At 47.0% G+C, this 20,811-nt stretch overlaps 1 protein-coding gene across 1 annotated transcript in view; it reads right to left on the bottom strand.

Annotated features, from left to right (window-relative positions):
• CHD6 (chromodomain helicase DNA binding protein 6) overlaps positions 1-20,811 on the bottom strand; it is a 153,287-nt gene that overhangs the window by 42,519 nt on the left and 89,957 nt on the right. The window contains exons 18-24 of the mRNA XM_027558527.1: positions 10,194-10,358; positions 8,343-8,522; positions 7,164-7,274; positions 5,287-5,489; positions 4,399-4,598; positions 3,579-3,738; positions 353-442 (exon numbers count right to left, since the gene is read on the bottom strand). Coding sequence (XP_027414328.1) covers positions 353-442; positions 3,579-3,738; positions 4,399-4,598; positions 5,287-5,489; positions 7,164-7,274; positions 8,343-8,522; positions 10,194-10,358 — 1,109 coding nt within the window. The remainder of the gene's footprint in view (positions 1-352; positions 443-3,578; positions 3,739-4,398; positions 4,599-5,286; positions 5,490-7,163; positions 7,275-8,342; positions 8,523-10,193; positions 10,359-20,811) is intronic.

Here is a 20,811-nt window from a genome sequence, read left to right as displayed (position 1 = left end):
ACCAGAGGGGGGAAAAACAACTAAGAACCTCACCAAGAACCGTGTTATTTTTGTTTTTGTTTTTTTAAAGAAAGAAGGTTTACTCAGGGAGACTATTCAAGACAGAGGGTGGGGCAGCTCAGAAGATGAGAGAGGCCCATGAGCTACATTTTAAACAACCGCTTTTTCTTTTATTTCACTCACAGATGACCTGGCTGAATCCTCCTCACTCTTCTAGCCTGCTTTACTAGGGACTGGCCCTGGGAGGGAGCGAACACGGGCCTCATGAAACACAGGCAGGTTTGTCCGTTTCCATCAACAGGTACTTTACAGCAATTCCTTCACACTGGGCATTAAGGATGACCTATTTTACCTGGCTGGAGTTCCTTCAAATGCTTTATCAGCTGCTTCTCCCAGTATTTCAGCTTTTAGGTAGTACAGCATCCGGACTCGCAGAAGTACCCTAGGAAAGGTGGACACGATAAAGAAACATGTCAGAACCCATCAGCTGCCTGTGCACTGCCATTCCCTCAGTGACCCAGGGCAATTCTGGGTGCTCCAAGGTCGTGAGTACTAGGAAAAGAGAACATTAATGGCAGACGTTACTGTGGTCATCCCCATTTCACACACGAAAAGGTTATCTTGTCAGTTATCTGTTAAGGGCTGCCGTCTATGGGGTCGCACAGAGTCAGACACGACTGAAGTGACTTAGCAGCAGCATTGCCTTTTCTTTTTTCTCTTTTTCTAAAAATGACTGTTCTCGTGATATGAAGTGTGTTTTGCACAAATGCACAGCTTGGTGAATCTTCCCATACTGACCGCACATGTATATCCAGGATCCAGATCAGGAACCAGAACATCTCCCCGCAAGGCCCCCGTGGTGTTCCCTTCCGGTCACTTTACTCTCCCTTGAATACATCATCACTGTCTTAACTTCCTGAGCTTAGATCTGAAGCAGCTGTTTTTTAGCTTTTTGGAGTTCTTCTGATAACAACTTCATGCACTCTCATGCTACTAACAACAGCAAACAGTAGTTTGAGTACCCACTATGTGCCAGCATGTCTTAGCTCACTTGATCCTCAAATCAATGCTAGGAGGTAGGAACTATTATAAAGGAAATCAACCCTGAATATTCACTAAAAGGACTGATGTTGAAGCTGAAGCTCCAATACTTTGGCCACCTGATGTGAAGAGCTGACTCACTGGAAAAGACCCTGATGCTGGGAAAGATTGAAGGCAGGAGGAGAAGAGGGTGGCAGAGGTTGAGATAGTTGGATGGCATCATTCACTCAATGGACATGAGTTTGAGCAAACTCTAATAGATAGTGAAGAACAGGGAAGCCTGGCGAGCTGTAGTTTATGGGGTCGCAAAGAGTTGGACATGACTTAGCGACCAAACAACGAGGAACTACTATCCTTATTTTTAAAATAACTCATCTGCAGGTATGCAATGGGGCCAGGATTCAAATCCAGGCAGTCCTGACCCCAGAGCCTGTCTTGACCCTCATCTGATATTGGTGGTGTGGTAGTTTAGCCACTAAGTCGTGTCCGACTCTTACGACCCCATGGACTGTAGCCTGCCAGGCTTCTCTGTCCATGGGATTTCCCAGGTAAAAGTAGTGAACTGAGTTGCCATTTCCTTCTCCAGAGCATCTTCCCGACCCAGGAATTGAACATGTGTTTCCTGCATAGGCAGGAGGATTCTTTACCACTGAGCCACCCAGGAAGCTCATCTAATATAGAGGTGGCAGTAAATTTACTAGTGAAAGAGCCCATAATTCTAGAAGCTCACAGGCCAGCTATGCTGAAGCAATCCTGCCTGGTCTCTGCAGAGACCAGGACCTCAGGAGAGAACCAGAATCCAAGAGCAAAGGGTGGACAGTTCAAGGAGACAGGATGTAGATTGAATACACAGAAGGACAATGAGTTATAATCATCTGGTAATTCAGTGGTAAACTCCCATCACTAGGAAGACTGGAGCGGAGGCTGGAGGACTCCCTGTTGGGACACTGCCCACAAAACTCCCAGGCTGCAGGGAAGGCGCTGCAAGCACCCACCAGCTCAGAGTCTCTGGGCCTCACTGAGCCAGAACCAAGAAGACAGTGGTCTCCACCAGATTCAGAAGAATAAACAGCAGTCAGCTTCTTCAAACCCAGAAAACTGCTTTACTATTTTATTCTTTGATTCCCGGGATGAGGCTTGCACTCAGGAGACAGTTGGGGCTGGTGGCAGAAATGTTGAGAATTTCTCCGAGGTTACAATTAGTTCTGCTCAGCATCTATGATGACCCATGCAGGTGTGAGGGAAGAGCTTAGCCTGTTTCCAACACTCCAGATCCCCATCTGCAGCTGGGGACAGGGCAGCCAAGTGTTGCTGCTATAACTTAATAAGGCAAAACTGGAGTTGGTCCTTGGCTTTGGTCTTCATTATTTAACGAATGTAACAATTCTGTTGTGGAGACAAGCACCACTGTTCTCCCAGCCCATAAGGCTCACAACCGTGGAGTTACGAGCTTTTCATGTCCCTCATCACACATGGTGATGGTTTCTCCTTTAGTCACACCTCTCATAGTTGACACTTTCTCCCTGGTTCTACAGTCAGCATCCTAATCTAGGTCATCACGATCAACATTTGTGATGACAAAACTCTGTGTTGGCCATTCAGCTCCAGGTAAGCACCTACTCCATCTTGCAAATTGTTACCAGATTACTTTTCTTCCCAAATACCATTTTTTCAATCATGTCTGACTTGTTCAAGAAACATGGCTGCTTAATATTAATACTGACAACAGACTCCTCAGGAGCCTGGGGCACCAGGTCTCCCCATCCATCAAGGAGTCCTTGTCCCCGCCAGCCTCCTTTCTGTGTATCCACATGCAAACCTATCACTGTTTGTGACTGGTGGCCTCACTCCCCACAACTAAACTTCACAAGGAAGGGTTCATTTTCTATCACTTGTTTCCTTTATCTCTGCCTGCCCCACCCTAGCTGTGAGCCCTGGGATATACAGAATGCTATCTCAGATGCATGTCCATCACACATGAGGAGGCCATGGATGTCACGGCAGATGGGAAGAGGGAAAACCTGGCATGGCGAGGGGGCAGCTGAGCGTGGTGGCCGCCGAGGCCAGTCTCCGTTCTTGCTGACGTGCCCATGGGGACAGAGGGAGGGAAAGCAGAGCAATCATCAGGGTCCTCAGTGGATCTTGAGAGTCAAGTCACAAGATTCTGTATGAACTCCGTTGGTGAGAGAGGCCAGGTTCCAGAGGAGAAGAGAGATGGTTAAAGGAGGTAGAGAGGGGACCTTCCTGGTGGTTCAGTGGTTAAGACTCCTGTAGCCTGACTTTGATCCCTGGTTGGGAAACTAGATCCCACATGCCACAGCTAAGCAACTAAATATCCCACATGTCCACACTGAAGATCAAAGATCCTGGTACAGCTAAATAGATAAATATTTTTTTCAAAAAAAAAAAAAAAAGGTAAAAAGAGAGGCTTCAGGGTGAATGAACCCTGATCCATCTTCCAGCATACAGCCGCCTGCCTTTCTGACCTTGCACGGTGGTTCAGGGGCACCAAGTGACCAGGGGTGAGGGGCACTCACTTGTTGCAGTGCTGTTTGAGGTGCTTCTTGTAGCCATCGTCATGTAAGACCACCTCGGGGTTGCAGGTGGCCAGCCAGTCTGCGTTCTTTAACTCCGGGAGCAGCAGCTGGTTCTTCGTCTTCTTCCCCTTCCTCCCTCTGGGGACTGGAGCGGACAAGCCTGAGACAGAAAGGCAGGGAGGTGAGCCAGGGTGCCTTCACTGTGGTTGTTGGAACAGAGCTGGGCTAGGGCAGCAGGGGGGCAGCGGGGCTGCACATGGTGGCCCTGGATGAAGGACCCTGCTCCTCAGCCCCGAGGCACGGATGGTGAGGGAGCAGCCAGTCCCCTACTCAGTGAACCCGTGGTCCATTCAGTCAGTTAGGAAGCATCTACCAAGTACCCTGTAGGATCAAGAAAGGTGCAGCAGAACCTGTGTCCTTGGGGATCCCACCACCCAGCTGGGGAAAAGGAACACGGAACCTGAAGATGAGAAGGTGAGTGAGCTGCGGCTCAGCACAGGGAAGGAGCAGTCCCAGGAAACACACAGACAGAGGTGGAACTGGGGTGGGGCATGCATTCCGAGTCCTCGGGTCACAGGAGGAGATGCTGTGACCCCGAGGGCAGAGGGCAGGAGCAGAGAACTTCAAGAGGGCCCAGCCACACTTAAAACATCCCAGGTAACATGGATGAGTGGGAAGGAGAATGGAAATGAACAAAACCCAGCATCCTTTCCCACCAGTGGCATTCTGAAATACACCTGAGAAGAGAAAGAAGTCCCCGAAGCACAGCGATGTGGACCAGCACAGAAGAGGGAGGGAAGGACACACTGCCACCTCGCACCTGAGTGGTTCTGGAGTGTCTGGGCCTGTCCGTCTTTGGTGGGCGTGATCAGCTCCCAGATGAAGCTCTTGATCTTCTCGTCCCCTTTGTAGTGCTTGACGCAGTACACCAGCAGGGCCCGGCAGATCATCTCCATGTCCTTCTCGTTCAGATGCCACTTGAACCGCCCGTGCGTCAGGATGTCCTTCCACCGGCCCCAGCTGAGAGTGGACCCCAGAAGGGCGTTAGAAAGAGGAAGGGCCAGTTGTGCCCTCGACACGGCGGGGCACACAGGAGCCAAGAGCGTGTCTTGACCCCTGGTGGGGCCTATTAACCTCCCTGAGGGCTTTGTCTCCTGAAAAACCTTGGAGGCCTGCCCACTGCAGCCCACCAAAAATGACTGAGGGGACCTGGACACTGGACACAGAGAGCTTCGTACGGCCGCTAGAATGTTAAGTAGGAATGCCAGTATCTGGAGTGAGGAGTAAATCTGGAATTAAGACAGAGTCCAGCTGCAGTGCTGGAAAGCGATGGGGAGCTCCCAGAAGCTAAACCCTCAGCTTCTACCAGCGCCAGAGCCCGGCACGCATCATGCGGTAACGCTAACATCTGCTGCACTGATTCCTGTACGTCCTTGGGGGGAAAAGGCCGGAAATCAGTACCAGGCAGCAAATGATTCCCAGAGATGTGCTGTGGCAAACACACGAGAGAATCACGGTACGTCCGTAAAATGGCGGCAGAGCATACTGACTGAGGGGCCCTCGGGCAGAAAGCTCAGTTCTCTCTTTCTCTAACAGACCCTCCCTCTGCCCAGACCCCATAGGGGAGGGGAGAGACACGCTGGACACATCTCGACTGAACAGAAGAGGGGGAAAAAGACGAGGGCGAAGAGGCGAAGCCAACACCCACCCGAAGATGAGCAGGTTCTTCTCCACCCGGAAGCACTCGGCCCGGAGGTAGCGCCTGGTTTTGTCATTGAGGCGCCGGGACCTTGTGGGCCTCTCGTCAGAGTCGCTGTCCAGCTCCGAAAACTCCATGAGCTCGTCCTCCTCGAAAGAGTTGTAGTGTTTGGTCTGCTTCCGCACGCGCGGGCGGTCGAGCACCAGGCTCTCCTGGAGGCAGAGGGGACTGCTGGGGAGAAAGGCCTGGTATCCCTCCGCCATCATGGCGGACCCTGCTGCCGCTCCTCGGGACCCGCGCGGGGAAGAACCACACCCCCGTCTCGTCCGCCAGCAGGAAAGGCCCTTTCCAGCACACCTGCCGGGTCCGCGGCAAGCAGAGGGGACGCTCGGGGACTTGTTGAGGCTGGCCTGTCCCCCCGCCTCCCTCCAGGGCTGGCCGCCACCATCTGCTGGTTCTGCGGTCTTTCTAACAAGGACGAGGGCCCCCAGCGCTGGAGTGCTGCCTGGGGCACCCCGGCTGTTCTGCCCAGCACGCGGAGGCGGCTCTGGAGACAGGAGTCGGAGAATTCCATCTGCTAGGCAACTTTCTGAAGACGAACACATACTAGTGCTGCCTCCTTTTGTGCCTTCCACTGGCGCCACTACCCTTTTGTCTTTCATGGAAGAGAGAAACGCACCCATTCGGTGGCTCCCTTGGCCACAACCATGACCACTTCTCTGGTCTCTATCATTTCATGCTTCTCGCCCCCTCCGCCTAGGCCTCTTCCGGAAGCTCGGCTAAGCCCCTGCACACTCATCTATGCGGCCTGGACGTTGTACCTACTTCAATCATCTTCCCTCCCGCCTGGATGCTCCAACTGCTTCTGACTGTCTCAGGGCAAGGCATTTTCTTCCCCCTCTTGCCCACTGCCCTGTACATAAGTCACTTCCTGACCGTGACACTGGACAACTAGAAAGAGGTTACTAAGGGGACAGCAGAATCCTCCTGTTAGGAGAAGAAGCTGGTCTAAGTAACCTCTGGCGATCCTACAGAAGAACTGGCAAGGCTGGATGCTGGTTACTGAATCAAAAGGGTGTAAGCAGGGACTGTCTGCTGGGTCTGTGAGCCCAGGAGAGTTCAACACTCATCTGAGGACAAGAGCAGACAGTGACGTGTGCTCAATCCCAAGGGAGGTGATGGGGTCAGAGATGGAAGGTAGGGCAGCTAACACTTCTGGGAGCCTCACAGTGGGGCTGGGGGCAGCTGCCTTCGCAGTGTTACCTCCAACTCTGCAAACTGGGTGCCACCACCTCCTTTGTTCACATGTCTCTCTCTTTTTTCACTTTCTCAATGAGGTCAAGTACCTTGCCCAAAGACATACAGCGAGTCGATGGCAGAGCCAGTATTCAAACCCTGGTTTTAGTCCAAGGCCATTCTCTTCCTCATGTTCAGAAATAGAAAAATTCAAGATACTGAAAGAATGGAGGGGAACCTAATACGCTTTTCCACGTCATGCTTTTTTCCACTAATGTTTGTCAGAGGTAAAATTCCTCGCATAGGAAGTGCTCAAATAGAGGAAAACAGCCACATGCTAAGGACAGGATATTGGCTTGGGTCACGGGGCTGATCTTGATCTGTTTGGTTAGTTCTAGTTCGAAGTGAATTTTTACTAAAATTGGAAATTCCAGTTTTAATAGAATTTCCCAGGTACCCATTAGGTCATTTTAAATACAGTTAACATTTCTCAAGCTTTGTCTATGTGGCAAGCATGTTTTAAGTAGATTACATGTAGCATCTCATTAAAGAACTAAGGCTCAGGAGTGAATCATGGTTTGAGCTGGTAGGAGTTTATGGCCCTATATCTGTGAAATGTTTAATGAAATAAAATATGCTTAATGTTGTACCTTCTCACTCTTTGCTTCAGTGTCCAGTTCAGCTATTTTAGCCCACTTCTGCCAAAAGTTTGGGTCATCTAAGGAAATATCCGTTCTGTTTCCTGAAGCCACAAAGCTAGCCTGTGAAGAAGAAAGAACCAATAAACCATATCTGAACACAATAAAACACCCTGTGATCTCCAATGCACCAGAGACACAAGTATATGCTCCATCTGCATTCAAAATCAAAACCTCTAACAGAGCTGCCAAAATGTTAAATGGAAATCTCAAAGCTATTCTTTTTAAATTTTCTTTCAAACACTGGGTGAGGAAATTACAATTTCAACCTACAGGATCATTTTTTATAACTTAAACTCGGAAGCAGGAGGACAAGCCCGTGGGAGACAATGGCAAGCATATGTCCAGCTGCCCGTGAAAGGGTTGATTCTTACAACTTCCCTGGACGTGGTTTCTCTTTCAGTTCACCAGGTCCCAAGTGTCCATGCTGGGACAGGCCATGGCTGGGCAGTATGAGGTCTGCAGAGATGAGTTATGCCTCTTAAGTGCAAAATGTCCCTGGAAAAGCCCTCCCTCTATAAGTCACCAGACTGGTGATTTACAGACAGGTCACGAAGCTCAGAGAGCCTGTGGCGAGGGAACCCCAGAGGGATGTGTAAGCGGTTTGGTTAAGTTGAATTCTAAACCCAGTGACCTGACGGGCAGAGCAAAGAGGCACCTAGGCTAGAAGCTGGGAATCTTGGATAAACACTCTCTCAAGTCTCATGAAATGAACAGAATACTTGCTTGAGTTTGACGAATGGAATCTTCACTGGAATTTCAACTCTCTGACATTGACCAGGGAGTATCCTATAAGGGAACTGAGAGGACCAATCGAGGATTCTGGAGCAATCTCTGTGCATAATGAGGAGTGCAAATTGCAAACCCAAGTGTCCTCCCTGCCCACTGAAGATCAGCCAAGGATTTGAAGGGGTGAGTTCTTTTATAGCTTCTGACCCATCATTCAAACCTCTTCTAAGAATCTGCATCTTCAGAGTGGCACACAGAATAGGCATACAGCCAGAAAATCTCAACAGTTTGCATTTAGAGAAGTAGGAGCCCAGCCGATGAGGGTCAAAGAATAGACTTTCCTTGTCACTGCCCCCCGCCCCGGCCCTGCCCCACGTGGACGCTGCAGAGAAGGCCCTATACCTTGGCGAAAGTGGATCCTTTCCCCTCAGACTGGATGGTGATGGTATGTGTCCTCCTCTGCAGGATCTGGTCTATGTCTTCTTCACAGAACTTGGAGCCTTCGTCCTCTTCATCCATCAAGGCACCGTAGGCACCTTTCCGGAGCAAGTCCTCTACCTCCATCTTTGAGAGCTGCTGTACCTGGATGGGTCACCAAAGGCTACTCACGAAGTGGGAAATGCACAGGAGGAAAACGGCCTCAACTCTGACCTTCAGGACTTAGCGCCCAGTTCCTCCACTCATTGTGCATGTCAGAAGAAGAAAGACATGGACAACGAGCTTTAGAAAATGAAAATCCAGACAAAGACACGCAGGAGGATGATGGGGAGGGCGGGCAGACGATCCTCTACAGGGAGCCCTGGAATAAAACCCAGCCCAGGACCCAACGGCCCTAACATTCCTCAGGATGTTGGTTATTATCAAATGTCACAAACTGTTAAAACTAGGCACCACCGGACAGAATATGTTTAAGGTTTATTTTATGTTTTAGTTTGAGTCTGTATCTTTAAAAACCTCCAGATGGACCAAACTGAGCTAAAGAATAATGATTTATTCATTATTAAATAAAAACAATAGTATTGGAAATGATGTCATTTCTTAACTAAAGAGAGGATACCATGCCAAGTGTGATCTGCTCAATTGCTTGCTGAAAACAGGAAATGGGAGTTCAAAACACCCTTTCCTGGTTCTAATTAAGAATCTGGTTCTCTTTATATCAGTCACAGGAGGGAATTCCATGACTCCCAGCGCTGTACCATGAAGTATTATACTTAGCAGCATATGCATAGCTAAGAGGATACAGAACATCTGGACGAAAGGACAGCTCACTTAGAGGGCCAGAGATTAAGGAGAGATATTCTGCTTTGTTTGCCTGGACTTTACTGCAATTCAAGAATCTTAGCAGCACTTTTTATCCCCTCCAGAGGCAGGAAAAAAGATTCTATTCACTGCCAAGTTTCAAGCTGATTGATAATTAATTCATTCATTTCTTCATTGACCGTGATGCACTGAACGTCTTTAATATACCAAGTATTCTTAGGGGTGCTGGGTATGGAATAGCTCACCTTCAGGGAGCTCCAAATCTACAGTATCAGATAAAGCATGGTGACACTAGATAATTTATAGAGCCGAGAGGGTTAAGACCGACTCATTTCCAAAGGGCAAAGTCTATTCATGGGGTGGGTGGGAGGGAGGCTCCATGGGGAGGGCATGTATGTACACATACAGTGATTCACGCTGTTACACAGCAGAAACCAACACAGCGTGGTACAGCAATCGTCCTCCAGTTAAAAATAAATACAAATATAAATTAAAAAATAAAAGTTTATTTACGGAAATGTTATCTAATGTTGGGCAATCCTACTACCTAACTGCTCCTATGGATTCCCTTATCCATCTAGAGATGTAGAGATTCACCTCAGTAATCCTCTATTCCAGGGGATTGACCATCAAAGATGTGTGTGCGTGTGTGTGTGCTCAGTCATGTCCAACTCTCTGTGACCCCTTCGACTGTAGCCCGCCAGGCTCCTCTGTCCATGGAATTCTCCAGGCAAGAATACTGGAGTGGGTGGCCATTCCTTTCTCCAGGAGATCTTCCCGACCCAGGGATCGAACCTGTGTTTCTTGCATGTTCTGCATTGGCAGGCAGATTCTTTACCACCATGCCACCTGGAAAGCTCCCAAAGATGTGTGGCCTAACTCAATTTAGTGAAAGGGAACCTTACAACAGCCGTAGGAGCACAGGCTTCTGGCAGGTGGGGGTGGGGGTGGGGGCCCCCTTTCCGGGCCCAAGAGCAGCCCCAGCATACTCACGCCATTCGTGCTGCCCTTCCGGTTGATGTCCTGAAGGACGGCCTTGTCCAGGCCCAGCTTCAGGCTGGCCTTGTCGAACATTTCCCGCTCGTAGGAATTCCGCGTGATGAGGCGATACACCTTCACGGCTTTACTCTGGCCTATCCGGTGACACCGGGCCTGAGCCTGGGGAGGAAGGAGGGGCACACGCGTCAGGGCACCAGACAGGACGGTGGCAGCCCAAGGGATGGGGAAATGATGCTGTGTTCCACAGGGTGTGAGTGGCTGGCTCTCAGAGGTGGGAGTCATGGGACTGATTGTGGAGCAGAACTCACCCGTGTGCCAGCCATCCCTTCCAGAGTGCTCCTTTCACCTCCCGTTATTTATGGGGTGACCCTCGTGTGCTGGGATACAGTGCCGAGAGGGACCTGGCTTCCTCCCTCCCCAGCCTGCGGTCTGCGTGCAGGCACTCGGTCCCAGGAGGCTGCCTTGCTCTCTGGGAAAATGTGCCATTCAGAGCCAGCAAACCCAATAGTTAAGTTGTTTTCATTTTACGATAGAAATTTTCACACATAAGACAAAAGCAGAGAAAAGTATAAGGACCTCTTGTGGTCATTCTTATTTCACATCTCTGCTATGCCTTGATCCTCTAAGATTATTATGGATTATCATTTCATCTTCACATATTCCAATACATATTTCTAAATAGAAGGACTCTTGTAAGATATATTACTATGGCTAAACTTCAGAAAATCAACACTGAGTACTATCTAGCCAGTGTTCCTATTTCCCTGCTTATCTCATATATATGTTTTTAAGTTCACTTGTTTGGATCAAGATTCAAACGAAGCCCATGTATTATAATTGGTTGATATATTTCAAGTCTCTTTTAATCTACAGATATTCCCTACCTGTATTCTCTCCTTTTTTAAAATGCAACTTCTTTGCTGAAGAGACCAAACATCTCTCCTGTAGTTTCCCACAGTCTGTATTCTGCCACCTGTGCTTTGGCTTGCATTATTGAACAGATTCCTCTGTTCCCTTTACTTCCTCTAAACTGGAGTTATACCTTGAGACTTGCTGAGGTTAAGATGTTACCTTTGGCAAGTGTATTTCACAGGTGGTGTATAAATTTCCATCAAAAGGTATATGATGTCTGGTTTGTCTTTCTTTCGAAGTTGATGATCACTGCCTAGACTCATTATATCATTAGGGGTTACAATTCCCCTCTGATTTTTTGGTGACCCTGATGTACAGTTCATAAAGGAGAGACAAGCTAAATGTCTGGCTCTTTCTCTTTATATTTAATCAGTTTCCAAATGAACACCCTCCAGAAGTGACTAACAAAGATCTTTGTAATTAGTTTTTTAAGTAATACAATGAAAGTATGCATTTAAATAATACATGTGCTTTTTTTTTTTTTTTTTTTACTGCACTTACTGATGTTATTGTTTTTAATGCTGTTCAAATATGGCCTGTGGGAACCTCTTTGTTGGCTCCTGGCTTTCTGAGGAAGACTAGAAAAAATTCTGATACTGCATTTGGAGGCATCAGTATAAACTCACAGTTGGGATATGCTGTGTGTAAAGAAAAAAAATATGGATATGTCTACACTTAAGTTCATATGTTACGTCAAAGACGAGCAGTCTCTGACAGCTCCCTTGCTTTCTGGTATAACATGTTCCATGCTCCCACTGCATATTTCTTGCCTAAACCCAGATTCAGCCCTCTTTTCAAGGACTCCAAGAGCCTCTTTTGCTCTAGTGGCCGTGAGGGAATACAGTCTGGATGCTCGCTGCCACTCGCTTGCTTGGTCATTGGTCCTGGGTCTACTCAGTGGGCAAAAGTACAAGTGTTTGTGTGTGTATAGTGTGTATGATCGTGTGCACACATAAGACCAAACACATCATGAAATCATACTGATAACTTTTAATTCTAGTTTGGGACTATGGGATTTTATCTTCCTTAACCACACATCTGTATCTCTTTTTAACCATGCTGAAAAGCTCAGTTCTCAACCATGCCAATATCATTGCCTATTTGATCTATCCCACGATATATAAAATACCAGGAAAATAGCATCATTATGATCCCTTCTCCCAAAAACATAATTACTGAAAACAATGTAAGGCTTATTGCCCTCCCACCCTAGGCCATGTCTCATTAAGTATGTACAGGCAAACTGCAGTGTTTTATACACATACTTGCAAATAGCTTTCTTTTTTATAGTGTCAAGATCGGCAATTCTAGAACACTTTCTGTGTAATCTAGGATTGAGCCAACTAGCGAATATACCGAGGGTAAGAGGAGTCAAGCTTTTCATTGTTGACAAAGGAAGTTATAAATATGGAAAGAAGAAAAACTAGAAAACCTCTCTGTGGTGTCAGACTGGATTTGGAGGTTATCAGTATTGTCATGGTTAGGTGTGCACGTGTGTGTACACAGCTACACATATACAGACATAGAAATAGACAGAATGTGTATTTATGTTTATATGTTTAGGTAGACATATGCATGTATATACACACATATACGTATGAAGGCATCGTATGTATGTATGCGTATCTGGATTCCCCTTGTGTGTGTGTATTCTGGCTCTGTCCACTGAGAGGGCCTAGACACAATGGCATCCTAGTAGCAAAGAACATAACTAACTCTCAGATCTTGGTTTCTAAATTCCGTTCTCCATAAGAAGAACAAGGCCTGTCAGAGAAGTGATTAATTCTAGGGCCAGGGCAGTCAGTCTGAAACAGATCACTATGCCAGAATGTGAGGAAGAACTCAAAGGATGATGGAGACACATCAAAACAATACCTGAAACTTGAAGAGGCTTCCATTGGCTGGGTCTAGGACTAACTCAACATCAAAATAAATACAACGATGGACTATAACCCATTGAACAGAAGAAGAATCCATGAGTACATACTGACATAAATAAGCTAATGGGAGAAAAGGGAAGACTTTTTCATAGCATAGAAAGTCACTAACAAATGTAGAATGTTAGAAAATCAACACTTTGCAACCATCACAGTGATGACTGATCCAGGCAAAAAGGATCAATGGAAACTAAAGCCACTGGGTGAAACTTTGATGAGGAACAGTATATTTACATACTCTCAAAGCATCTCTCCAAAATTCCTTTTTAATTTCAGAGGGAAATGAGCAACTTCATAGTGGAGAAATCCGGCAGACGCCACTAACTGAGCTCAAAGTGCTTATTATCGACAAATGAATGTCGTGTTCCTGTAGACATGACACCCTGAGAACGACCTATCACTGAAAGGTGTCACTGAACCTGAGCCCAGTCCTGAGGAAATGCAAACACAGAACAAGGGACCATCTGAAAAAACATAAAGCCTGCACTCGTCAAAGACATCAAGGGGGTGGGAGAACAAGAAATATCAAGCAACTGATCCACTAAAGGAGACTGAAGAGGTAAGAGAACTAACTCTAATGGGTGATCCTGGTTTGGATCCTGGGGAGGAACGCTGAGTTGGCCAAAACGCTCATGCAATTGTGCAAAAAAAAAAAAAAAAAAAAACAAAAACACAACCCTGAACAAACTTTTTGGCCAACCTAATAGCTAGAAAGGATGTTGAAAGAAATGATAAAATCTGAATATGGACGGTGGATCGGAGTTGTTGCTGTTCAGTCATTAAGTCATGTCTAACGCTTTGCGACCTCATGGATTAATGTGGGGAGAAATGAAACCCTAAACATCAAAAGCAAAATCAAACAGTTGAATCTAGCTGTATATGACGTGGACAGCATAACCCCAAGAGAGAGATGACTTCGAGTGTTTGTGTTTAATTTTTCAATACCTTCATTGTGATATAATTTCAGTTTACAACTCCAACATGCCCTTTATCCAGATTCACCATTTTGCCTCACTTCCTGTATCATTTCTGCCCTCTCTCCTGTCTCTCTGAGTACACACAAAGACATAAACACATCTGTGCACACACAGAGGCCACTTTTTGTCTGGAGCATTTGAGAGTAAGCTGTCCCGAGTGCTTTAGCCTTGCACACTACAGTCTCTTATATAACCACAGTTTAGTTCTCAGGATCAAGAAATAAGGATAGTGTCTCTACATTAATTTAACCATGTGGGAAAGAAAAAAAATTAAACCAAGTAACTTTGGAAAATGGTATTTTGATAACATACTTTAAGCCTAATGAATACTTTGGTCCAATGAAAAGGAAATCCAAACAAGGGGGGATAAGTGTGTATGTACAGCTGATTTCCTCTGCTGTACAGCAGAGACCAACACAACACTGTGAAGCACCTATACTCCAGTAAGAAATAATGTAAAAAACCAAAACACTTTAGTCCGATACTGCTGTTGTTTAGTCACTAAGTCGTGTCTCTTTTGTGGACTGTAATCCTCCCGGCTCCTCTGTCCATGGGATTTCCCCAGGGTAGGGTACTGAAGTGGGCTGTCATTTCCTTCTCCAGGGGATCTTCCTGATTCAGGGATTGAACTTGTGTCTCCAGGGCATCTCCTGCATTGCAGGCAGACTCTTTACCACTGAGCCACTGGGGAAGCTTTCAGAGAATATGGGTTAGTAATTCTGAAACTACTTGATCTATGCATATACTAAGACTGAACAAATGAGTAAAGGTATTGTATTATGATAATGAGACCAGGCTTCTCACAGCCAGAGAAAGGAGTTACAAATATGGAAGAGTGCAGAAGGCTACAAGGAGTCCTTCTGTGTTGGGACAGGGATCAGAAATCTCACGACAGATGAACAGATACAGAAGGAATGCAGGTGTGTGGTACACGTGCTTGCGTCGGTACGCACACCTGTGTTTCCTAGCTGTCTGCCCAGGGAGTCTAGAAGCAGTAACACTCCAGTAGCCCGGCGTGCTCAGTCACTTCAGTTGTGTCCAACTCTCTGCGACCCCATGGACCATGGCCCTCCAGGTTCCTCTGTCCATGGGATTCTCCAGGCAAGAATACTGGAGTGGGTAGCCATTTCCTTCTCCAGTGATTAAAGTATGAAGTGAGTGAAGTCGATAAATCGTGTCTGACTCTGGCGACCCCAAGGACTGTAGCCCACCAGGCTCCTCTGTCCACGGGATTTTCCAGGCAAGAATACTGGAGTGGGTTCCCATTTCCTTCTCCAGTGGATGTTTCAGACCCAGGGATCGAATCCGAGTCTCCTGCATTACAGGAAGATTCTTTACCAACTGAACTATGAGGGAAGCCCCACAAACTGACAGAAACATGTCTAAAGGATAGGAGCCAACCTGAAGGGGCTCCCAAAAGACCAAATCCATACAGAAAAATTATGAGAGTAATGGATTCTAACCTGTAAGATAAAATAAATATTCAGGAATCCATACTGATATGGGGGACAAACAACAGCTGTTCTTTATAGTTAAGAGTCCAATTCCGACAGCAGAAGGAATGACTAAAATAGAAAATTACCATTAGCCAAACACACCATGGTATTAATTACTGAAGGCAAGAACCACTGGTGGATGCTAAAATTAATAGGCAAAAGTATGATAAGAAAACAGAGTATTTATAGCATCTCAAAATATCGCCTCCCAAGAAACTGACTATGTTTCAAGGTAAAAATAGTAACTTTACTGTGGAGAAACCTGGCAGACACCACCTCAACCAAGTAACCAAGCTTAACAATCATGAGTAGTAAGACAGATGGACATCACGTACCCCCTGAGAAGGACATATCACTTCTATGATATTCATGCCAAAAATGGATAACCTCAAATCTGATCATGAGAGAAACATCAGGCAAACCCAAAGTGAGAAACAATTCTACAAACAGCTGGTCAGTACCATTCAAAAGTGTCAAGGTCCTGAAAGATGAGGAAAGACAGGAGCTGTCACAGATTACAGGCGGCTAAGGAGTTGTAATTTCTAAAGGAAACGTGAGATCCTGAACTGGATCCCCGACCAGAAAAAGGAACATTTGCAGAAAAATGAAGGAATCTGACTAGGGTCTATAGATCAGAGTACTGTCCCGATGCTTATTCCCTGGTTTTAGTAATCACACTGTGGTTACGGGTGCTGCGTGCTCAGTCACTCAGTCGAGTCTGATTCTTCGCAACTCCATGACTGCCGACTGTCAGGCTCCTCTGTCCATGGGATTTCCCAGGTAAGAATGCTGGAGTGGGCTGCCATTTCCTTCTCCAGGGGATCTTCTCAACCCAGGGATCAAACCTGCATCTCCTGCTTGGCACACGGATTCTTTACCACTGAGCCACCTGGGAAACGTGTATGGTTATACAAAATGATAACATAAGGGAAGCTGGGCAAAGGATCTTAGAATGTTGCACTATCTTGCACTTTTTACTTAAAATGACTTCAGAATAAAAAGTTTTTAAGAGATTTTGTTTTATAATGGTATATTTAGGATGGTTCCAAAGTTGAATATACAAAAAGGCATTTTCAGAAAAACTAGTTTCTATACATCACTTCTCTGTTCTCTCACCCTGACCCCTTCCCCCAGTAGGTAACCATTTAAAATGAAGGCTTTTGTTTACCTCTCCATGGCAGGGGAGGCATGACAGATAGACAGACATCCAGCCTTTTTAGATAAAGGCTGGCATACTACATTTTTTCTACCTTATTTTTTTCAGCCAACAATATCTTCAGGAGATGACTCCACAGCAGTGTGCAGAAATACTTCCCATTCTTTTATTAGAGCTGAGTGTATTATCTTAGTCAACTTAAGTCTCCTACGGATAAACAACTAAGTTGTTCAGGTTTTGGCTATTACAATTAGTTGCCACACCTTCTTTTACTGTCTTTAGTGGTAGTAAATCTTTATTATTAGGAGGGAATCTGATGGCCAGCCCTGGTAAATAAAGGACATGATCAAGGTACGTAATATGCTTTTATGGATTATAGAGACTATAAAGCAGTAGTAATACGTTGTTCCTTCCAAAGCAGGAGATGCAGGTTCAATCCCTGGGTTGCGGAGATCCTTTGGAGGAGGAAATGGCAACCCACTCCAGTGTCTTGCCTGGAGAATTCCATGGACAGAGGAGCCTGGCAGGCTATAGCCCATAGGGTCACAAAGAGTTGGACATGACTGAGAGACTAACAACTGTGGTCATTAAGTACTGGCATTGATTTTCTTATTTTTTTGGTTCATCTGGTATTGAGGGAAAATTACAAGAGGGAGTTTCAGAAATGTTCTGAGCAAAAGTCTAACAGAGCTGCAGACATCACCAATTTATGACCTTTTTAGAATCGACATCCCCATTGGTCCTTGCTACCAGCATCCTGACTCTTACACAAGGGCAGCCACGTCTTCGGCTGAGACCATTTCCAGCCTCCCAGAGTCAGCCAGGTCTTACGGTTCTGGACAAGGACATGTAACGGCAGTCAGCCCGGACTAGCTGGAAAAGTTCTGCTCTCCTGAAAAAAGCATCACGCCTTCCTTCCTTATTCTCCCTACCCGGGGTTTGAAGGGTCCATCCTGGAACCAAGAGCGTGTAAACCATACTCATGGAGGCTGATGGAGCAGCGAGACAGAGGAACCCGGGACTCTCCAGTCAGCATGAAGCCACCTGACTAGTCCTGGGATATCTATCTCTGGACTCCTTGCCAATTGAGGAAAACACACCTCTGCTGGGGGCACGGGGGTGGGGGTGGGCAGGGGGTGCTGTCACAAGTAGCTGGGGGGTACCAGGAGACCAAGATGACTTACTGAAGATAACAGGGTGAATTCTGTCCCATTTAAGAGCTTGTCATTTCACAATTCATACACTCCTTAGTTTCCTTATCAGAACTCACACACACACACACACACAAAACTTGGTAGAAAGAGGAACATTCAGAACTAAGGCAGCAACTGAGATGAAGTCCAAACGAAACACATTACAAACACAGAACCTCTGCTGGAGTCAGGCCCCTGTCCCAGGCAGTGGTGCTACCCCTTCACCCCACAACCTCCACCCAGGGGAAATCAGAGCTCCAGTGCTCCTGTATGATTTGAGAGCTCGTAGGTTTTCTCTACTTTTTAATACCAAGAGCCTCCGAGAAACATATGAGATACAAGTAGTCATGTTCAGAAAAATTTTAAATGGGTACAGATCCCAATGACTGCGATGGGAAGACAGAGGGAGTCTCAGATTTCCAACTGATTCCAGCCCTCAAGTCATGGTGCTTAGGTGCAAGTCTAGAACCTTATATCACGTTTCTACAATCACATGAAAATTCAAAGGTCGATATGAAGAACCAGGCAAGCTGTTCATTCCTCTCTTGACCCTTATACTACTTCTTCAAATGATTAGCTCTATGACATTTTAAAGGCATGTTTTAAAAAATCCTTTAAAATACTACTGGTACCTTAAAGAAAATTTACATCATCAGAGAGGTTAAAAGAATTTCCCAGAGTGCCCTCTAACTCAAGCACTGTGAGCATGCTGGGATACTCTGCCAGTTCATGACACACACGAGTTACATCTCAAATCCAGCGATTTGACGTTTCTCCTGGTACTCTGTAGTCTGTGTCCGCGGGCTACCTACTCATCAAAGGAGGACTCAGGGGCCCTCAGTGCAGTATGAACCAGGGCCCCAGGAAGCTGCCTCCCTTCAGCCATCTCCTTTGCAGGCCTACTTTGGAATCTGAAATTTCCAGCTCCAGACTTATTTCTGGGGGAAAGGCACATTCCCTCTGACAATGGAAACATCTCCGGGGAAGAGCACAGGTGTCGGCCCACCACGCTGTGTTTCCACTGTGTGGTTCCAAAGCCCCGCACGCTTCTGCTTCCCCAGGGCCTGGCCTTGTGTGGAGCACTCCTAAAAGCGTCTCTTGGTCAGGCAAGAGCTGGGTGAGGACAGGAAGGAAGGAGAGGTGAGTGAACAGCCTGGGAAAAGGGGGCTTTGGGGCAGCAGAAAAAAGGAGCAGCGGGTGAGACGGAGAGTACACTGAAGACAGGGGCAGGAGAGACCTCAGAGGAGCTTGGCTCACTTAATCGGGGACTCACGCTCTACCGTGAGCACCTCCATCTGTGTCAGGGGTGCCACCAGCGCTCCCCCAACTCTAAGAGGCCACACACCTTGTCCCCTCGGTCTGGAACATTCTTCCTACTGATTCTGTATCCTAAGATTCCCACTCCCACCATTCGGATCTCCCCCAAGATGTCACCTTCCTGAAGAAGGCTTCCTAGGCTACCCTCTGAATCAGGGTGCCCAACCCCCGTCACTCGTGTCCTCTTACCCTGTGTGGTCTCTGTGTATCGCTGTCTGGACTGTATGACTTATTCTTCCCTGTTTACTGTCTGCTTCCCCCACTAAGACGAAGGCTCCAAGAGAGCACACGCCACGGGTCTTGCTCACTGCTGTGTCTTTGGCAATTTAAACATGCCTGGCACATTCTGGCACATCCCAGCATTCAATAAACAGTCACTGAGCACCTGGACCACATAACGGAACAGTCACAAAGTCTTCCTTTCTTCTAGCAAAGAAAAGTGAACTCGATGCAGTTCAGTCCTCCAAGTCACGGGCACGCACACTATCAGTATCAAGAGGTGGTTCCAGCAGAGGCAACGGCCACCAGGGACGAGCCCCTCTCCCCACCCAGAGCAGAGTGTCAGGTCCCCGCTCCTCTGGCTGGGTTTCCTCCTCCATTCCCAACCCTCTGCAGAGGCCACATCACCTGTGGTTGTACTCTCCGCCAGGATGCCCGCACCCAGGCTTCCTGAATTCCCCCCTTTGGGGCTTATCCACAGGAAGGACGGGACCCGGGCCACCTTACCACTGTTACCATGCAGCCTCTGCAAGGGTGGCATGTGCCCTCAGGGCTGGAGTGGCATTGGCTTTTTAAAACACATATATTTCTCGAGCAAGTCCTAAAACATATATATTTCTCTAGTTCAATCCCCAAAGCACAGAAAGCTCCAGCAAAAAGATCAGAAGGCTGAATGAATGAACTTTCAATAATCGTCAATGAAAAAGCACTGGAAGAGGCAACACTGCGCTCTGACTTGGGCTGAGTTTTCAGACAGTGCAGCTCTGTTTCACGGCCATGGACGCTGGCTTGTCTGCAGCCCTGCCCTGGGGACTCGGGCTGACTTCAGCCGAGCCCAATCGCCCTGCCACTCCCGCCCCATCCCAACCTGGTCAGCTTCCTTGTCGAGGCTCAGAGGGGGTCTGCCTAGGATCAGTCGAGAAGCAGTATGCTAGCAATCCTTGCCTCCCCACATTGCCCCGATTCTGGAGGAGCACGGACCGCACCAGATCTGCCCAGGCTGTTTGAGATCACAGTGAACCCTGAAGTTCACTATCTGAACTTGACCTCTGGAGCTATGCTAAAATTTCACTGGCATAGAAGGTAAGACCATGTTCATATGGGACTCTCTTTTTGTGGTCCTGGTATTTTTATCAGGTAGAACGTGCTTCAATCCACTCGTAAAGGAATGTTCTATGCCACACCCGTTTTCCAAGAAGAATATGATCATCTTTAATCAGGGTAGGAATTGTGGCTCTTCAATAACCATGAAGAACTACAGATGACCAAAACCTCTCACTCATATACAGAAAATGTCAGAATATGGGCATATGTGTGAACGACTGTGTGTGTTGATACGACCTAACTGGCTAGCAAGGGCAGTACCCGGGAACGGTCAGGTTGAGTTTTCTGCTCTGTTAAGGAC

Source organism: Bos indicus x Bos taurus, chromosome 13 (assembly GCF_003369695.1).
Source record: "Bos indicus x Bos taurus breed Angus x Brahman F1 hybrid chromosome 13, Bos_hybrid_MaternalHap_v2.0, whole genome shotgun sequence".
Classification (NCBI taxonomy): Eukaryota; Metazoa; Chordata; class Mammalia; order Artiodactyla; family Bovidae; genus Bos; species Bos indicus x Bos taurus.
Note: the sequence above shows the minus strand (reverse complement) of the source record. Positions and strands in the feature narration are given on the sequence as shown.